The 20,541-nt window shown below is 34.1% G+C and overlaps 3 protein-coding genes across 8 annotated transcripts in view; 2 read left to right on the top strand and 1 right to left on the bottom strand.

Moving 5' to 3' along the window:
- The window catches only part of LOC135845720 (uncharacterized), a 75,088-nt gene that overhangs the window by 46,915 nt on the left and 7,632 nt on the right, over positions 1-20,541 (top strand). For 4 of the 5 annotated variants that reach the window (XR_010558813.1, XR_010558812.1, XM_065364513.1 and 1 more), the window contains exons 1-3: positions 9,717-10,074; positions 11,112-11,323; positions 12,065-14,180. The exons of the other annotated variant lie outside the window; for it this stretch is intronic. Coding sequence is in view for 2 of the 4 variants with exons in the window: in XM_065364513.1 (XP_065220585.1) it covers positions 12,885-14,180 (1,296 nt within the window). In the remaining 2 variants the exon portion in view is untranslated. Of the gene's footprint in view, positions 1-9,716; positions 10,075-11,111; positions 11,324-12,064; positions 14,181-20,541 lie in introns of those variants that run through there. 5 annotated transcript variants of the gene reach the window in all.
- LOC135843597 (uncharacterized) lies at positions 907-8,783 on the bottom strand. The gene is made up of 3 exons (XM_065361534.1): positions 8,632-8,783; positions 8,343-8,540; positions 907-2,170 (listed from the first exon to the last, which is right to left on the bottom strand). Exons 1-3 carry the CDS (start codon positions 8,668-8,670, stop codon positions 1,484-1,486), a joined length of 924 nt encoding a protein of 307 aa, XP_065217606.1. The 5' UTR covers positions 8,671-8,783; the 3' UTR covers positions 907-1,483.
- Positions 14,187-18,120, top strand: LOC135845719 (uncharacterized). Of its 2 annotated transcripts, XM_065364511.1 has the most exons (4): positions 14,187-15,647; positions 15,727-15,870; positions 15,951-16,040; positions 16,119-18,120. In XM_065364511.1, exons 1-4 carry the CDS (start codon positions 15,623-15,625, stop codon positions 17,957-17,959), a joined length of 2,100 nt encoding a protein of 699 aa, XP_065220583.1. In that variant the 5' UTR covers positions 14,187-15,622; the 3' UTR covers positions 17,960-18,120. The 2 variants fall into 2 exon arrangements, with proteins under 2 accessions (XP_065220583.1, XP_065220582.1); XM_065364510.1 differs by having other exon boundaries at positions 14,187-15,870.

The raw sequence follows: 20,541 nt of genomic DNA, 5'->3' as shown, positions 1-20,541 counted from the left end.
TTTTACAAAAGAAACGAAAAGAGAAAAATGAATGGAAAATAAGATTGATATAGTGTAATATGCCTTCACCCTCTAGGTGGACATTCTCGGAAAGATTACCTGGTTAGGGGAATCGTCGTAACGTGGGAACTATCGGTGCATAAAATTAATATGCACATAAATCACATTGGTACGTGTATCTTTACACAATACACCCGTTTTATACATAAATTTGTCAATCATGTACAAAAAGGGGTGAGCTCAGATCTTCTGGATCGTGGCTTCTCTGTATGAGAATTTGTCCACGAGCCTCACTTGTTTTCTATCGTCTGCAGCGTAAGGTATCAAGTGGCATTGTGTCTTCATAGTGTCGAATTAAATGTATAAGTCTCTCGATGAGGCATTTAACTCGTGTTTATTCCACTTCTAGCGTGGTAATTCTATATTGATTTACTCATTCGTCGATAGAGTAATTAACGTAAATGTAATTAATACCTATTGCGAATACCTATTTATCTCTTCTTGCGGCTATCTGAGGTGATTCTGGACATCATCAGGTAGAGTGTGTGTTATGTGTGTCTCAATGTAAAGCAGCCACCGACAGCCACTATTATTGGGGTAGGCTAAGGGAAAGAGGTGGTGTGACGACGGGCAGTGTTCGGTAAGTAGGTACTTACATGGTGGTGTCTCCACTAGTTAATCTTAAGTTAGCACTATTAATTGGTACTATTGTGTATCCACGGGCCTAGGGCAAGGATCCTGACTCGTAGATAGGTATATTGGTTGATACCTATTTCACCTACCTGTATCATCTTCGGATGGTATGGATGTCCTTTTGGACTACATGATCGACAACAATCTTATGGCAAGGATTATAGATTGACATATTGGGACGAAGGTCGAGAACGTTATAATTAAACACATTAATTATATTAGTATTGCTGTATTTTAGTACAATAAAGAGTATCATCGGAATAATGATGTTAGGTGTTCATTTCATTATTATTCTAACCTTTAGTTGTTCTCGTTAATATTGGATTGGACACCCATGTATAGTGACATTAGGAGACATAGGCTAAATTCAACCCCCTTAGGTAGTTTCTCATGTAACCCCCTTTGTAAATAATCACGCTTATCTGAACTATCCTATCCTAGTAATTCTAAATTTAACGATAACAAGATGTTTAATTAATTGTATAAAATAGGTACCAACGAATTATCCTATTTTCTAGATTATTCTTGAGGTGGTTCGTAATCATACAAAATTGCTCCTACAACCTGAGCTACAAATACAAAATTGTCCCTTAGTTCATGGACTGGTCGCATTTTTTTAATAAACCTGTAAATATGTGATGAATCGGGTGCGCATTTACCAGGGGCATGAATGTCGGTGTTGCTTATCTTATTATAAAGGGCGGCAAAACGCGAACAAAATCTGTCTACCAAGACTTCGTTCTTATATTCCAGATGTGGCCATCTTGTGTGCATCCGTTTTTTCAAGCCACTAAGGTAATCCACATCTTTCGCAAATAAAAAAAACTTCAACGCAACCCGCATAACATTTACCGCCATCGGAATCCATGGTAAAATATGTTTTGGATTTTAACAAATTAGTGGCCAATGTTTTAGCTGTAGGGTCTATACCTGCCAAAGCATTATCTGAAGTGAGACGTACTTTTTCGCTTTCCGGAAGCGACGCCGCTAACTCTTTCAGCCCATGGTGTTCATCCACAAAGTCAGTGTCAATGGAAGACCAATAGCATGAAGCACATTGCTTTTTAAATACTTCAACTGCAGCGGTTTCATCTTCCGCTGCTTGAAATGTGAGAATCAAATCTTGCAACGAAGGCGTTGTGACACGGTTTTGCGGTTCTTGATTTGCTGGTATCTTTTTCAAATCTCGATATGCAATTTTTACTTCTATTTCCCAATCACCTTTATCATCAACGGGCCAGGCTACAGTATGAGGTAAGTACCGCATGTAGAGATCATACAGGTTCATGACATACGTACAAAGCTCTAGTTTTCGACGATTCACAGATGCCCTCATATTTTTTAATGCTGTCCTCAACTCTGGAGATCGATCTATTGCAGTTCCAGCTATTACATTGACGTCCATACCAAAGGTTTCTAACCGGTATTTTAGATCTCTGCCAGCGCATACTAGCATGATTGTCTCGTTGAACGATCCCTGTAAGAATAAAACAATAGCTAGGTACATCAGGCAATTTGGTTCTGGTTATTAAAATATTGGGTATGCAATCAGAATGTGAAAAGTTTTTGAAATTTTAATATTATCTTAACCCTTCAAGACCTGTGAAGAACTGAGAGGTGTGACCTAAAATGTTTCTTTTGGGGGGGGGGGGTGTTTATAATTACAAGATTATTACACCCGTAAGGGGGGGTTAGATTTGGTTTGTGAGGTTGATGTTTTTTATTAGGGAAATGAATTTTTGAATTTCTGAGGGTTCGTCAGGGATAGTAGGTGGGTTTTCTTTTATCTGTAGTGTACGTCTGTTTTGTTTTAGTTGGGGACAGTTGAAAAGTATGTGTTGGATGGATGTGGGTTCGTTTCTGCAAAATTGGCATGAGGGTTTTGGTTCTTTTTGGTATAAGTGGTTATGAGTAATTTTTGTGTGGCCTATTCTTAGTCTAGTAATCAGGATTTCTTCTTTTCTGTTTAGGTGGCCTAGATTTTTCCAGGGGAGGGTAGTTTTTTTATGTTGGAAGAGTTTGTTTGAAGTTTGTTGTGACCAAAAGTTCTGCCAGTTAGTAAATGTGTTGTGAGTGATTAGAGATTTAATGTCATCAGGAATGAGAGAGGTAAGAGGGGAGGGGGCAGCGGCTGTTTTTGCTAATCTATCAACAGTTTCGTTTCCAGTGATACCTATGTGGCTGGGAACATACATGAAGCTAATTGAGTAATCATAATATTGGAGGTTAAAAAGGGACTTATGTATGTCTTGGACTATGGGGTGGTCAGAAAAAATGTTTTGAATGGATAGCAGTGAACTTAGTGAGTCGCTTTGGATTAAGAATTTTTTATTTTCTGATTGAATGCAGGGGTGGAAAACTGAAACTGAAAACTGAAATTAACTGGAACTAAAATGAAAAAACTGAAACTGGAACTGGAACTGGAACTGGAACTAAAAAAGTGAAAACTAAAAACTGAAAACTGAAACTGGAACTGATTGGAATTTCAGTTTTTTTTTCAGTTTTCAACTTTTTTTTTTCTTCTTTTGACTTTGCTCGTAAGGCCTTTTTATAATGACTGTAGCCGTAGCATTTCTGCGTTTCACGTTTTTTTCTAGGGCAAACATTTCAAAGTGCTTTTTTTTACGGCAAAGTACAGCTCCTTGGGACAGGGGTGGAAAACTGAAACTGAAACTGAAACTGAAAACTGAAATTAACTGGAACTAAAATGAAAAAACTGAAACTGGAACTGAAACTGGAACTAAAAAAATTAAAACTGGAAACTGAAAACTGAAAACTGGAACTTAAAAAATGAAAACTGAAAACTAGAAACTGAAACTGGAACTAATATCATTTCAGTTTTCCACCCCTGATTGAATGGAAATTATATCTATTAGGCAATGTTTTATGGCAGTGAGTTCAGCAGTAAAAATTGAGGCACAGTTGTGAATTTTGAAACTGAGAACTTTGTCATTAATTGAGTAAGCATAACCAGTATGAATGTTAGAAATCTTTGAACCATCTGTGAAGCATAAGTTATATTCAGTATAGTTTGATAACAGTTCTAAGTAATGACTCTTGATTAATAATGGGGAGTGATCATGTTTAGGGTAGTTTCTTAAGTAAAATTCCATCTGTATAGGTTTGAGAGACCATGGGGGATAAGATATTGGTTTATGTATTAGGTTTTTTAGGTTAATTTGTAGGTTGTTCATATTTTTGATAAATTCTGGGATTGGACCTGAAGTATGGAGGAAATGCTGAGAGCTGTAGACATTGAGTGACCTTTGAAGAGGGTGAGATGGATTACTTGCAACAGTTGTTAAGAATTTGTTTGTCATGAGAATTTTCCTAAAATCAGGAGGAAGCTCTGTAGCTTCACAATAAATGCTATCAATTGGAGACGAATAGAGAGCACCTATGCAGATGCGCAAGGAGGAATTTTGAACAGTTTTGAGAATGTTAGTAGTTTTATTTGACAGGTTTGTAAAGCATGGACTTCCATATTCAATTTTACTACGTATTAGAGCTTTGTACAAGTGAAGTAATAGTTGGTGTGATGGGTTATACTTTGGATTTTTAACAATTTTTAGTAAATTTAGACGTTTGTTAAGTTGAGCTTTTATGTTGAGAAAATGAGGTGTCCAAGTAAGTTTTTTTATCAAAAGTAAGTCCAAGGAATTTGGTAGTTGGTTTAAAAACTAAAGGATGTCCTTTGAATTCAAGGATAGGTTCTGGGTAGGTTTTATTTCTCTTGGTAAAAAGTATATAGTGAGTTTTAGATTCAGAAAATGTTAGTCCATTTGTTTCAGCCCATTTTTCGATACAATTTAGAGTTTTTTGGATCATTTCTGAGGCTAGTTTGATGTTATTTGAACGTATTGAAATGTTTATATCATCTGCAAAAATTCTTAAGGCCAGTTGTACAATAATGGTTTAACTCTAGGATTAGGTAAACCAGTAAGGGTGGTTTAGTGGTGTGTGGGTTGCACAAGAATTGCAACTGTCAAGTTTACTTAAACCGGTTTTACGGCACATATTCGTGGCGTTTGCTTGGCAACAGGGGAATTTTGATATTGTTTATTATCATTTCACAGCATTTCCCATTCGAACAACATTTTGTTTCTTACCAAATAATTAATAATTAAAGGAGAACTTGGGCAAATGCAAATTTGAAATATAATAAACGAGACATTTTTAATTTTTTCAAAATGATAAGTTTTATTATTGTTACATATTTAACTACCTATGAACATATTTATTTAAATATCTAAAATGAAAAAGATTGATATGAATTATTAATGATATGAAAAACAAATAATGAAATAAATCAACTTTAACTTGTTTTAATATTACTCCTTCAAAAAATAGAAACCCTGTGTTCAGTTTCAGATTCGCAATTATTAATTCAATAGTGAAGATAATGTCAAATTCAATTTAAAAAGTAACCATTTCCATTTTCTCACTATTCATAACTAATAAGTGATAACAGTTGCCTGTGAGAGTGTGTTGAAACGACCAATCACAATGCAGTTCCACCTTAAACCGTGGTTTAACTCAACAAAATCGGAGGATTAAAAATATCTCGGTTTAGTTGTGGTTTAAACTCCAAACCATTTTTGTACAACTCAAAAAAACAGCTAAACCTGGTTTAACTGAGAAACTTGGTTTAAACCATTATTGTACAACTGGCCTTTAAGGAAAGAGGTTGAGGAATAATACTACAGATATCATCAATTAGGAGTATAAATAGTATGGTGCTAAGCACAGAGCCTTGAGGGACTCCATTTTCAACATCAAAAAGTTCAGAGTATGTATTTTCAATTCTGACTCTAAAGGTACGATTTGATAAAAAGTTTTGAATAAAGTAAGGGTAAGGTGCTCTAATGTCAACCACATTTTTTCTTTTGGCTGCCAAACGAACACGTTTTGAGATAGAAATCCCGGAAATGGCTTAAAATACACCTTGATCCTTCCCCCAACACATGCCAAAAGCTCATTGACATCAATAAATTTCTAAAGTTTTTACAAAAGTTTTTCCTCAACAACTCAAAAATTGAATTCCAAATTTTTGGTCCTAATTCCGACCACCCCCGAAATTGAAAAATAAAAGTGTAAAAAGAAGTACAAAATCAATAATTAAAATACTTTTCATAACTTTATCGTTCATTTAAGCAATAGCTATAGACATTCTGATTTTTTGAGAGCATTCCAAGTGTTTTCCCCCAAAATGACCCTACTTTGAGAGACCACCATTCCACAGCAGGGGCAGGTGAAAACTGAAAATTTTTTTGGGCCATTTCAACTCCAAATCTTCAACATAATTTTCAGCAAAATCAAAGATTGCGTAAATTTTTTAGATCCGCCCTAATAGGTAAGGTAGGTATAGGTAATGTGATTTGCTTGTAATTTAGGAGAAATATGAGGTGGTCGACATTAGAGCACTTTTCAATTTTTGAGAAGTTTTTCAACTTACCTTTGTCAAATTTTAAAAATTCTTATTTCATTGAATTCCTCGTCTTTTTTTATTGACAAAAAATACCCCACATAATCAAAATCACATAAATCACCGAAGTCATAAAACGCAATGTGAGAGGCGCCAAAAAGTTTTTGACCCTTCAAAACCAATTTTCTGCTCTATCTAATTCAATTTTGATTTTAGGGTTACGATTTTGGTGTCATTCGTTTTGTCTGTGAAAAAGGAATAGAAATATTTTTTCTGGAAAATTTCCGGCATCATTTGAATGAAATCGGCAGGTGGTCAGAATTGAAGTAGTGGTCGGCATTAGGGCACCTTACCCTTAAGCTAAATGCCCTCGAATCCCTATAGAATATATTTTTTGAAGTATTTTGTATCTCCATGCTTTATCAAAAGCTTTTTCAAGATCAAAGAAGACTGAGAGTGCAAATTCTTTATTTTGAAAGGCAGTATTGATTTCCTGTGTAAGACTAAAAAGATGGTCCAGAGTAGATCTTTTTTTTTGAAAGCCACTTCGAAAAGAACCAAATACTATCAACTAACAATACTGGCAACTCCATTTAAAATACATTGGGCGTTTTTGTCGCAACAAGGGCGCTATCTGAGCGACTTGGCAAGTAACAGTAATTAATAGGCATTTATGTCAAGGGCTGTGATTGGTCGATTTAAATCTCGCGGATATCAGTAGTACCACACAACACACACAACAAACTAAAAAAACGAACTGATAAAACATCATTATCCCGCAAAATTCAATTCAACCAATCAGAATGCTTCTAATAGGATTTAGTTACTTGCCTGGCCGCTAGGAGGATTAAACATCATTTTTCAACAGAGTTGCCAGTATTGTTAGTTGATAGTATTTGAAAAGAACTGAGGGAATTTGTAGAGTCAATATACCAAGTAAGACGTTTCATAACCATTTTTTCTAGAATTTTACATGGGACAGAAGTTAAGAAAATAGGCCTGTAACTGGGGGGAAGGTGAACATTTTTCTCAGGTTTAAGTATGGGAATGACAGTTGCAGTTTTCCATGTTTGAGGAAAGGAATCTGAAGACCAGATTATATTATAGAGGTTTAGTAAATCATTTTTACTGGTGTCAGAAAGATGTTTCAACATAAATATGGATGAATATCATCTGGTCCAGGTGATGAATTTTTGATGTTGTGGTTTAAACAGTACAGTAGTTCGTTTATAGAGAAAGGTGCATTGTATGGTTCAAGTTTATCAGATGAAAAATCAAGTACTAAATTTTCAGTTTGGTTTTTGATTGTTTGAAAAGCTTCACTATAGGAACTTGTAGCAGTTGTAGCTGAGACTTTAGAAAAAGATTGAGCCATGGTGTTGGTTATGTTATCTAATGAAGTAATAATGTCATTGTTGTGGAGAAGATATGAAACATCAGATGGGACATAGCAGCCTTTTAATATTTGTATTTTAGTCCACATTTCTTTTATACTAGTACTGTGAGTGATATTCAACATGAATTTGGTCCAACTATCCCTTTGTTTTGATAGATTTGTTTGACGAGCAATTGCTCTTTTTTTCTTAAAGTCTATAAGATTGTCAGTAGAAGGATATTTTTTGAATTTTCTTAAAGATCTTTTTCTTTCTGATTTACAGGCATACCATCCATTATAAACTGTGATAAGATTTTAATTTCGCCCCTAGCTCGAACCGTCTCGATAATTGGGGGTGAATTTTTTGTGGCCATGATGAAAAAATCTGAAATTACCGACTCGGGTAAAATTTTTTAAAAACGAATTCAAGTATAAAATGAAGCATTGATGATGAATGCCCACCAAATTAGAAAACGAATCAGTCCAACAAATCGCAGATAAAAATTAAAAAGGAAATTTTATGACATTTTGGAAAAGGAAAACACGAAAATGCTGCCCTCTAAGCCACAATTTCCATCGAAATGAGATGAAAGAATGTTTCTTCTCCTCTACCTACTAGAGGAAAGGATGGAGTAGTGAGATTTTTCAGATTAGGTACGCAAATTCTTGTCGATAAAGTAGTACGAGTAAATAGTGAACAAAATATCTTCCTCATCAGAGCATTTCTAAATTCTATAAAGTGTTATCTAAATGTCAAGATCTTTCAATTTACAACCGCAATGTTAAATTATGCCTTGCCCGTTATATTGAAACCAAAACGAAAGTTGAAAAAATCAAAAATTGAATTACCAATTTTTTGCGGTACTGTCCTATTTCTTCTCCTTTTGCTGCAGCTAGTTTAACGTATTTTTCTTCACAGGTGTACATTCCTTCGTAGACAGTTTTGATTTCTACTGTGATGGCTGTCATAATATTCGATTGGATTGTGCTGTCGATGTCGGCTTCATTTACCATTGCATTCAATGATTGTTGTAGAGCATCCACTTTCTACGAGTTCAAAAACATTTCAATTTTCATCACTAAGTACCTACCCACCAGAATGAAAACAATATTCAATAATAATATACAAATAGTTTACCTTTTTCACTTTGAATCGGATTTTACACTTTTTTGACATAGTGTTAGCAATGTGCAAATTAATGAAAACAAAAAAATTTTTGAAAATAATTTCATGCTTTAGGGATGTACAATGTACATTTCTCTTTAGGTGACTTTGAGGAATGAAAATGTTGAAATTGTTGAGTCAAATCTAATACTTACCTACTTAATTTTGCTATCGTCTTTAAGATTAGATAAGTAAAATTCAAGGGTTATCTAGGGTTATGAGCAGACGAATATTAATTCCTTCTCATTTATCTTTTTATAAGTTACTAGGTATGATCAATGATGGTTCGATTTCAGCAAGCTTCATCAAGTACAAAATAATAATCATCCGGAGAAGAATTTTTTTTAATGTCATAGCTGGGTCATTCCACACCAAATCGCACAAAAATAGGACGATGGGTCTTCGATTTTTTTTTATTTTGCAGGTGGCTAGAGGTCATGAAACGATGCCGAATGGCACAAACCGGGGGCCTCTGCGATTTTTTTTGCGGGTAGGGGGGCGATTTGAGATTTGACTAAATGGTGTGGTAAGTTGAAAATTCCAAGTAGGAGTATCTGGAGTTCTAATCACTTCTCAAAATTCTACAAAATTCGCTCAGAGGGGGTCCAAATCAAGTTGACCGCCGGCTGGCCGCCCTAGCTAAGATTTGCTTGAATATAACGAAAGATCAAAAGGGGTGCTCGAGCTCGATAACACACCCTGTAGCGCTACCTCAGATTTCTTATAGCCTATAGCTGGATAGATTAGCTAATTGGCATTGGCTACTAGTAGATAATTTTCATTTTCAAATTCAAATACTCGGAACAGTTTAAAAATTAGGAATTTTTCATTTTCTCAAATGAATGATTGAATGAAAAGCAAAAAGCAATTGAGATTGGCGATAGCTGATAGCTTGTTTCAAATTGATTTCAAAATTAATAAAGGTTTAGGTATACTCGTAAGATAAAGTCGGATAGAGTAAAGTAATAAGAATCTTTATCTGTTGAAGAAGTTCCTCATGATCGAGAAAATTCTTCGAATTAATCTAGCATTCCTCATTATTTATAACCTTGATAAGCTTTCATATCTCTTGCGAATGTCTCTGGTATTAAATAACGAGATGTAGATGAAAAGTTTTACTCGAATACCAACTGTTGAGCATAATGTTTCAGTTTGTAAAGTGAAATGATTTTTTTCGTCGATGTTTTTTTCAGTTAATCTGTTTTCTGGATGTATCTCCTGTTTCGTGGATTTTAATTTTCGCTCGTGATATAAATGATTATAATATTTTTCATGTGTGGTGTACAATGTTCGCGTTCTACATTGAAATGATTTTTTGTCGGTAAATCGGATTTCAATTTTCACTCGTAATTTACTAAAATGTTGACAGTGTATTTTATCGCTATTTTTTATTTCTCAACTGCTTCAAGTGGGGTGGTAAGTTTTTGAAAATATTTGTTTTAATTTATTAGATAGTAAAAAAAAAAAGAATAAGTGATGTTAGCTTGATGAATGATCTTGGTCTATAGGACAATTTACATGACTAGCTCTTAATTATTTAAGACTGATTTTGGGCCGCGTAGATAAATTCGTCTTTTCTCATGCGTTCGCACTTCGTGTTTTTCGTCGATATTTTCAAAATATTCAAATTTTTGTCAAAATATTCAATTATCAAACATTTTTTAATTTTATCATAATTTTCGATTTTCTTAAAACTTTCAGTTTTCTCAGAATTTTGTATTTTTCAAAATTTTGAATTTTTTTCTGAATTTTCAATTTTCTTAAAATTTAATTTTCGATGTTCTCAAAAATTTTCAATTTTCTCCAGGGATGTTGACCGAAAAAAAAAAATCTGGTTGTGTTCTCCATTGAGCATACAATTTTCGTAATTGTATGGTGATGGGGAACACTGATGTGTTTGTTAGCAATACTTTATTTACGTTAGAAATTCGAAATTCTCGATGGATGTGAAGCTGTGAAGGTTGAAGTTTGAAGTTTGAAACGTTACGTTTAGTTTTAGGATATAGAATGACACCAAAAGTAAAAAATTCATCTAATTATAACGACGAAGTACAAATTTGGAAAGTTTGAAGATTTTGTCATTTTGTACGAATTTGATATGTTTATGTTCTAAATTGAGTGGTAATTCAGTATTTTTGGTAAAAAAAAAAATGAAAAAGAAGTTGTTTTTTAAATGTGAATGATGAATTTTTTAACAAAAACATCATGTTCCTCATTACCCACAAGTTCATAGGTAATGAAGAACACGGCCGACTCAATGAAGAACACGTCATAACTTTTTCTTTTTTGTTCCAAAAATATTGAACTATCGCTCTGTTTAGACTATAAACATACCAAAATCATACAATATCTTCGAACTTTCCCAATTTGCATTTGTCCTTTCATCAGAATTATTTGAAATTTCATTTTAGAAAAATTTATCACAACTGTTCTTCATTTTTTTTTCTTTATAGACCCATTGATCTTACTAATTGCGGATTGCTGTGTGTATGTATCAAAGCATGTGATACATTTACATCCGTATTCGCGAGTACGAGCGAAGTGGCTGACAACTAGCGGAATTTCGTGCAATGTGTCTGAAAAGGGGATCATGGGTGTCATCAGTTGTGTGTCTGAAACAAGCGTCTATCCGCAGCGAAGGAGCACCTTTTTCGGAACCACTCGGGTAAGCTCAGAACATTCTACGATTCCGTATTCTATTCTAATTTCTAATTTCTAACCAAATGAAAAAATTGAAATTTTAACAAACTTGAATAATTTGAAATTTTAGAAAAATTGAAAGTTTTCAAAAAAGGAACTAAGAGTATTGAGAAAAATGAAACATTTACAACAAAAAATTTAAAACAAAAATGAAAATTTTGAGAAAATCAAAGATTTTGAAAAACCTGAAGAAAATTGGAAAACTTTAAAAATAAAAATTTTACAAAAGTAAGTTGTTTTTAAAAATTAACAAAGTTTGAAAAACTAAAAATTTTGAAAAAATTCAAAAAAACTTGAAAGTATCTATTTAAAAGATAAGAAACAATCATTCGTTGCGGCGACTATCCGAAGGATAGTAGTTTCTTATTTTTTACTCAAAAAGTTGGCCAGCTTCGTAGAACAAGCGTTATTTTTAAAAAAAACATCATTTTCGATCACAAAGTAACCCCACCTTACGGTAAGCTAAGTTACATAGGTACCTACAAAAAAATTAATTAGGTACATAATGTAATAATAATAATAATAATTATACTTAATAATGATTCAATCCTTAATTGATTTTTAAAAAACTCTGCAATATTAAATATTTTTTAGGACTACAAAAAAAGTGAGCCAAAAATTTAAGTTGAAAAAAAAATAGATAAATATACTGTAATAAGTTTAATAAAAAAAAAAGATTAAATGACATTTTGTTGTTGTTTTTCAGACTAATCAGTCTAATACAGAATCTTTGGGTTCTACTATTGTACATTATTTATTGCGCCATTGGATGTAATTCATCACAAGATATAAAGCAACTATTTCAACAAAGTGAATCAACTGTGCGCGTCATCACTACTAATTATTCATCAAGTCTTGATCGTATTTTTATAAATGACAACTCTTACTACGATTTTGTTTGTAACTCCCAGCTTTTTGTTGATAACTCGATGTTACTTAACTACATTGCTAAGGAAAGAAACGTGGCAATTGTGCTTCCCCGAAGATTTGGGAAGTCATTAAATTTGTATATGGTAAAATGCTTCTTTGAAATAGAGGTGCGACAAATCAATCACGTTTGGGAACGCGTCCCACGAAATGAAACAAAAGCTTACCAGATCTTCGAAACTGGTTCGTTAACATCCTGTCGCCATGGAGACGGTGTAGTGAAACTCAATTCTAAATTTGGAATCTCTTCATATTTCAAAGAGAAGCATATGAACAAATACCCCGTTATATTTATAACTTTTCAGAAAATGAAAGCTGAACATGCTTCACTTTGTGATGTATACATATTGCTAATGAAATTTCCAATGCCTATTCTAACAATTTTTACTTGGGCTATTGGAAATATAAAGACTTTGATGATTATTACTCCGAATTGGCTATGGCATATCAGTATACGGATCCTGAAAAGCTAAGAAACTTAATTTTTGCGGCTATGACTTCACTTGTGAGAAACTGTTATATGTATTTTAGTCAACCGGTAATACTTCTTATTGACGAATATGATTCAATTTTGAAGCGTGTTTTTAAATACCAATGGCATGCCTACAGAAGTAAAAAATGAAATTTTGGATTTTTTTTCTACTTTCTATTCGAACCTAGTGAAAGGCAACCTGGCTATTCAAAAAGTAATACTTACAGGCATAATCCCTTGGAAAAATGCTGACATTACATCTTCATTATTAAGCATTAACACGTACACAATTATGGACAATTTCCCAATGAATGCATACGGATTTAGTGAGAAAGATCTTCATGCTATGTACGAGTATGTTAAGGCAATGCCAGGAGGCTTACCCGATACTGAACAGGATTTGATCAACTTTTACGATGGTTATTTGTTTGGCGATGATATCAAACGTTACAATCCTATTTCGGTGGTTCACTACTTCAATGCAATCGGAAACAACAGACTACTTTGTTACTGGGGAGAAACAGGAGAGGCAAAAGATGTCCTGCGCCAGTTATTAAAATTCCGCGACTTCAACATGGGGTTTATGAGTCTTCTCACAGCTTCAAATGGGACACTATTGATTGAAAATACTCCTGATAATAATTTTCTAACTTTATCTCGACAATCGATGGAAATACTATCACATTGTATTGATTGTGCTGTTCAATTACCACCACAAGAATGGTATTGGACTGCCAATTCGAACAGTTACCTCGGATTTTCGCTTTTATTCGCCACCGGATACGTGACCAAACATAGAAGTAGTAACACAACACACCTAATTTTAACAATACCCAATGAAGATGTTAGACGCGTATTGTGGAATACTTTTCGTGATATTTTAGTTGATGAACGGGCAGGCTCACCAAAGATAAGATCACAATTTCGTCGAGCTATGGAATCATTTACTCCTTATTTAAAAGAAATTACAAAAACTGATCAGACTGATTGCAAAAATCTGATTGATCATTTCCACAATGTATTAATTGAGCTCCCTCTTTTTAGTAAAACACCTCAAAAATACATGTATTATTATAGTAGCGAAGCACTTATCGAATCGATTTTAATGGCGGCATTTCATTTTTACATTCCGATATCTCTGGAAGAACAACACGATTTCAAGAAAACCGTAACTAGGGATTCGAAAACTGTTGGAAGACCTGATGTAGTAATATTCTCACCAGATCACACTTTCCTGACAGTGTTTGAACTTGGACTTGATATAAATTTCAATGCAGCATATAAACAATGTATAAAATATCTTCACGTGTATTTACTAAATGATGACTATAAGAACATTGAAAAAATGAAAATAATTCCTTTTGTGGTAACGAGTGATACCAAAGCTGTACGTGCCAATGCCACAATTTGCACAAGAACGCATGTAAGTAGATAAACCATTATCATTCTCCTGATTTATAGGTATTTAAATACTAGGTTTATAAGTACCAATGATGGGCACACACTGTAAAAAAAATCCAGTGAAGTGCAATAGGTATTAGTGCTATTTTAACATTTTAAATTTTCAAATAGCAAAAAAACCATGAAGGGGTCGATCAAGACTATTCAAAATTTTATCATATCTAGATAGAAAAATTTTTGATCATCCAAACTTGAATAAAAATTTTTCAAAAATACGACAATAAAAGAACTTTATCTCGAGAGGGAAGGAGGTGGAGGTCCAAAATTTTGTGTGGTATGTTTTTAGGTCAAGGTACATCCTCTAAGGTGCATAAGAGCCCAAAAGCTCTTGGGGCCGCAAACACCCGTTATCCAGGTATACCCTTTTTTCCTTTTTTGTGGTAGTGAGGGGGGGGGGTATTTCCATATTTTATTCAAAATCCTCAACCAATTTTTTCCACCACCTTTTTGGTTCTTCAAGAAAGGAAAATGTATCCATTAATATTTTTTAAAAGTTTTGAAAATGTTCATTTTTTTGGCTTAAAACCAAACATAAGAAAAAATAAAAATTTCTCTAAAAACTGAAATTTTTCAAAAAAATTAAAAATTCTTTGACAATTAGAATCAAAAATTCTAAAATTGTGCTTTCAGCATCCAATTCTACAATCGTTTCTCTCTCTTCTTTATAAATTGCCAAAACTGGTTCACTTATTAGTAAAGTTTTCAATTTTTGGAATGCTTCTTCATGCTCTTCTTTCCATTTGACCTTTGTGGTAGGTTTCACATCACCCTTAGTGAGTTCAGATAGGCAACTTGAAATTTTTGCAAAATTGTTGATAAACTTTCTGTAATTAGAGCACATTCCCACAAATGACATCACATTTCTCATTGTGATTGGTCTGGGAAAATTCCGAATTGCTCTAGTACTTTTCTCAATTGGCTAGATTTTTTCTCCATTTACCTTGTAGCCCAATAATTTGATTTCATCAAAGAAAAACTTGCACTTGGAAGTTTTGAGTTTAAGATTCAATTTGTCAAGTCTTTGGAGTGTCAGCTCAAGATTTTTTAAAGCCTCCTCAAAGGTTTTTCCATATGAGCAAATATCATCCATGTAAGCTACCACTCCATTCGTTGCCTTATTAGGAAAAGGTCGTAACTACAAAAAAAATGAAAAATGAGTTTGACATATCACTGGAAAGGGAATTTTATTCTCTACGCGATGCAACACTGAAAATCGAGATTCGGTGGTCTCATCTATACCTAAAAGCCAAAAAACGAAAAGTCCTAAATACAACACATAAAAAATGGTTAATATGAAAAGGGCTTAACTACGAATTTTACCGGGAAACACCAGCTGATCTTTTCGTTTCTGTTGCATTTGGTGATTTTAAATTAATTTAATTCGTTTGAAAGAGAAATAAGAAAATGGATTCGGAAAATATATCAGATGGTAAGTTCATTGCGTGAAATTAGTACAATAAAAATCAATTTTGTCACTTCATCTGATGCTAACTACCTACTGTTATCAGTCGTATATTGCGAGCCGGCCGAAATCGAAATAGTAGCTGAACTAGAAGGCGATATCGAAGGGGAATACAACGTGTTGCTTGAAGCTACTAATAATTATTTCGAAGAAGGATTATGGAATGAACCTGAACCTGAACCTGAACCAGGTACCCTTGCGTTATTTTCATTTTAAGTGAAATAAAAACGATCACTTTCTTTCTCTGAAACAACTCATTATGTTTTACAGAAAGTAACGTTGATCCAAACATCGTAATAAATGATAGCTCTACAAAGACTAATGACGAAAATGAGAATCAAGAGCCAACTACAGATACAGGTAAATTTTTAATCTTCGCTCATACTACCTAAACGAAACATTCTGCAGGTATTCTAAAGTAAGTTTGCGTTTTTATAGAAACTGGAACGAGAAAACGTAAACGAAAACCTCGTACCAGATTCGCGGAACCCCATAATTGGGCGCAGAATGTCCACACTGCCTCTGTAACTGCTGGAAAACCACATTCGAGTCGAGCTGGCAATCCTATTGAAGAGAAAAAGTTGAAACCGGATGATTGTGATTGTAAACGTTATAATTGTCGTAACGTAATTACTCATGAACAACAAAGTAGCATTTTTCAAGAATACCGCCAGCTTGATCGTAAAGCTCAAAGATCGTTTCTCAGCACGTTACTGATAGTAAACAGTGTGCAACGTAGAACTACAGACGATCCATCTGTTGTACGAAAATTTAGTGTTACGTACATGCTACCAAACGAATCTGGCGATATGATCAGAGTATGTCAACAATTTTTTTGTTGGACTTTTGGAATCTCGACTAAAGTTACACGAAATGTTGCGAATCGAATTAGTCCTAGTACAGGCAGATTTAATCCAGATCATGGTAATTTAGGTCGCGTTCCATTGGGACGAATCACTCCAGAACGGCTGCTGGCAAAAGTGAATACTTTCATCAACGCCATCCCTAAGCTTCCATCTCACTACTGCCGCAAAAATTCTACTTGTTTATTTTTGGAACCAGGAATCGATTTTCCGAAGCTTTACGAATTATACAAAAAAGAAATGGGAGCTGATGCTGTGTCAGTTGATAAGTTCCGAAAGGTTTTTAATGCATGGGAACCTCGAATCAAATTCCATCAACCATTGAAGGATCAGTGTACTGTTTGTAACAACGCGGATGGTTCAGCAGAGTATGAAGCGCATGTCCAGAGGAAAGAAGACATACGAGAAATGAAAGCTAATGATAAACGTCTCGCAGCCACAGACGAATCTCTAATTTATGGGACATTCGATCTACAAGCAGTGTTAGTACTTCCGTATTGCGAAGATGCGCAAGCTTACTACAAACGTAAGATGAGTGTTTACAACTTCACCATCTATGACAGCAATGCGGATTGTGTTTGTAACGTTTTCGACGAATGCAACGGACGAAAATCAAGCACCGAAATAAGTTCTTGCCTATACGATTATCTTTTATCTTTGAAACCTACTGTAGAACGAGTCATTTTGTATTGTGATACCTGTCCGGGTCAAAATCGGAATCAGTTCGTTACAGCAACACTTCTGCACGCTGTGCATACGATTCCGAGTTTAAAAACCATTGACCTCAAGTTCATGGAATCGGGGCATTCGTTTATGGAGTGCGATTCAGCACATTCTTTGATTGAAAGGACTAGAAAAAATCAAACAGTTTACTCGCCTACAGAATATGAAAACATAATGAAAAGGGCGCGGAAGAGTAATGAGAAGAAAACGCCACCGGTAGTTCCATATATTGTAAAACGCTTGTACTTCTCTGATTTTTATAACATCAGGGCTCTAACGGAAAAAATAATGATCAATCGTAAAAAAGATGTCGAGAATAACAACGTTGACTGGCTGAAAATCAAATGGCTACGGTTCACTGAAGATTCGGAAAATATTGTTTTCTTCAAATACGATGTGAAGAGTGAATTTTTAAAGCTGGATGTCAGTCGTACTCCTCGCAGGAAATGTAAATCAGATGGTTCCGAAGGTGCTACAAATCGATTTGTTTTGAGAAAAACCGCGTACGCTGAGCAGCTGCCGATTTCAGTGGCCAAAAAAAAAGATCTAATCGATATGCTCAATAAAAGAATAATTCCTCAAGAGTATGCCGCGTATTATGAACATCTACCAAGCAGCAAACACGTAAAAGATGAAGCCAACTGGGTGACAAACAGGAATGGCGAGTTTGAAGAACCGGAGATTGTTGTTTAGCCTTTTTGTTCTATTTTTTTAATCGAAGAAATCAAAAGATGATGAGTGATTGTATTTTTTAATGTTCAACTTTCAAGTTTTAATCTTTTATTACTCGTTTCGACTCTATTGTGTTTGTGAATTTTCTATAACGATGTTGAATAAATAAGATTGATTTCGGATGTAATAGTTTATTACTAAGAAAGGTACATGGGACATGAAAACATACTTACAAGTAGAGATCATTACATAATCAATACTGCTAATTGTTGTTCTGTTTCTCAATCCGATTCATCGCTGCTACTAAATGTAACTTTCCATATACCTGGAGGTGTGACTGATCTGGCAAATTTATAACGGTGCTTCGAACACTTCTGTATCATTTTCTCATCACCTCTATAAAAATCTTTGCAGAGGTGGCAGGTGAATCCTGTTAAATTTTTTCGATCTTTTTTCTTCCTCACAGGTTCGTTTAGGTATTTGTACGTTGGTTCTTCATCAGACGGTGGAGCGAAGTCAAAATCGTCTTCAGCAGCCGTATACACTCTTTCTTTAGTTTTAGTATCTTTGTTTTTGATCGGAATGAACTGAGCTGCAGCTGACGGTGATACGGTACTATTCTTGTTTGTAATACAAAGTAATGGACGTCTACATATTTTTTTCACTTCGTCTGTACTATTATTTAGTTTTCTTTTCACTGCCGATTCAGCCAATTGATTCGATTCCATTATAGATTGCACGATTAAAAACGAAAAACGTAACTTAGAACATCAAATAATAAAATTTCATTCATTAATCAATCATTAATTATTTAACAGAACGTACTGAAGATAGATGATAAATTGATAAGAGTACGCAATTACGCATATAGGACCTTTTCATAGTAAGAGTATGCATATAGGACCTTTTCATAGTAAGAGTACGCATATAGGACCTTTTCATAGTAAGAGTATTGAGTAAGAAAAGGTCCTATATGCATACTCCTTCATATTTTCTCAAATAATAAATTGAATATTCGCTCTAGCGTAATATTTCTTCCAGAAATCCATAGAAGAATGATCACAAAGTTGATAAAATTTATTACTCAAAGTGACTTGACTATAATTAACGTAAGATAGCTTCCTAAAAACTTCAAATGCGTTTATCTCGGAAAAAATTTTTTTGTAGTTACGACCTTTTCCTAATAAGGCAACGCATTATATAATAAATCAGCAAGCTCTGTACTTATGATTTTATTAAAGGCTGCTGGCGAATTCATAAGCCCTTGAGGTAGCCTACAATATTCAAAAATCTGGTTATCTACAATGATAGCTGTCAAATATCTGGATCCTTCTTTGATAGGTATTTGGTGAAAACCTGAATTACAATCTAAAATACAAAATTTTCTGGCTCCTTCAAGTGCCATGAAAATATTTCCCATTCTGGGAACAGAATTTCTATCTGGGATCAATTTTTTATTCAGCTCTTGAAAATTGCTGATAAATCTAAATTTCCCATTTTTCTTTACTAAGAAGGCTGGAGCACAGTAGTTAGATTTTGACCTTCTCAAAATGCCTGCTTTAACCATAGCATTTATTTGCCTCCAAATTTCTCTTCTCTCAACAGGAGCTAATTTGTATGATCTTGAGGCTACTGGCTCATCATCTCTCACTTTCAATTCATATTCGTCCACATTAGCCTTGCTAACCTGCAGTGAGTTCATAGTGAATAGGTGTTTGTATTTTTCAACTAGTTTGATTACTTTCAACCTATCTTCTGTCTTTAGATTTTTAGAAATATTGATAATATTTCCTTCATTATCTCTCACTTCATCATTTGTTGAAAATTCCTTTTCATTTGGTGCTGTTTTAATCACATCAGTTTTCATTTCATATGCCTGCTTAATAATATGAACTTGGCCTATTTGCTGTGTTGCATAAATTCGTTGAGGTATGTTGGTGTAATTGTGAAGTTCAAGTTTCCACTCCCCTGTCTCTTCTTTGTTGGTAATTAGTCTTATTCTGGCTGTGTTATGGAATGTCTGAGTTGGCAAAATTAAAATTGATTCATTTTCTGCCAGCTCAGCATTCATATCTAGCTAGATTAAATAGGTACTTTACGTTTGTTTGGTCCGATGATTATATCGTCTGTTGGTATAATTTTATTGCTGACCATATTAATTATCAGTGGTCTATTAAAAAAATTAATCCACCTCTCATCCATTGGTATGTGAATGGCATTCCTTCCAGTTCCTATTTGTATAATCTTCTTGGAAAAATCAACTACAGCGGCATGTTCTAGTAGAAAATCTACACCTAGTATAATATCTGAACTTAAACCTCTCGTAACATTCATTTTTGCTGAGTATTTTTTTCTATTTAATGCAAATGTTTTCCTAATCATGCCTGTTACCGTAGATGAGTCATTTGCACACTGTAGCTGTGTATTTGAACTGTTTAATTTTTCATGGTCACCTACTAACTTTTCATTTATCGATGTCAGGTTACTGCCAGTATCTACCACTGCTTTGTATTTTCTATTATCAATGTAGATAGGTATTTCCAAATTTGGTACAGAAATTGTGTTTGCTTTTTCAATGTGGTGAATTTTTACTCCAGAATTTT

The sequence above is a fragment of the Planococcus citri genome, chromosome 4 (genome assembly GCF_950023065.1).
Source record: "Planococcus citri chromosome 4, ihPlaCitr1.1, whole genome shotgun sequence".
NCBI lineage: Eukaryota > Metazoa > Arthropoda > Insecta > Hemiptera > Pseudococcidae > Planococcus > Planococcus citri.
The sequence above is the reverse complement of the archived record's forward strand: the minus strand, read 5'-3'. Positions and strand labels throughout refer to the sequence as shown.

Bases quoted from the DNA above. Each gene is read 5' to 3' on its own strand.
- LOC135843597 (XM_065361534.1), bottom strand. From the start codon at position 8,670: ATGTCAAAAAAGTGTAAAATCCGATTCAAAGTGAAAAAG. The intron at 8,541-8,631 runs GTAAACTATTTG...TTGAACTCGTAG, and splicing joins TCCGATTCAAAGTGAAAAAG to AAAGTGGATGCTCTACAACA. The intron at 2,171-8,342 runs GTAATTCAATTT...TTATTCTTACAG, and splicing joins GACAGTACCGCAAAAAATTG to GGATCGTTCAACGAGACAAT.
- LOC135845719 (XM_065364510.1), top strand. From the start codon at position 15,645: ATGGTAAGTTCATTGCGTGAAATTAGTACAATAAAAATCAATTTTGTC. The intron at 15,871-15,950 runs GTACCCTTGCGT...TATGTTTTACAG, and splicing joins TGAACCTGAACCTGAACCAG to AAAGTAACGTTGATCCAAAC. The intron at 16,041-16,118 runs GTAAATTTTTAA...GCGTTTTTATAG, and splicing joins AGAGCCAACTACAGATACAG to AAACTGGAACGAGAAAACGT.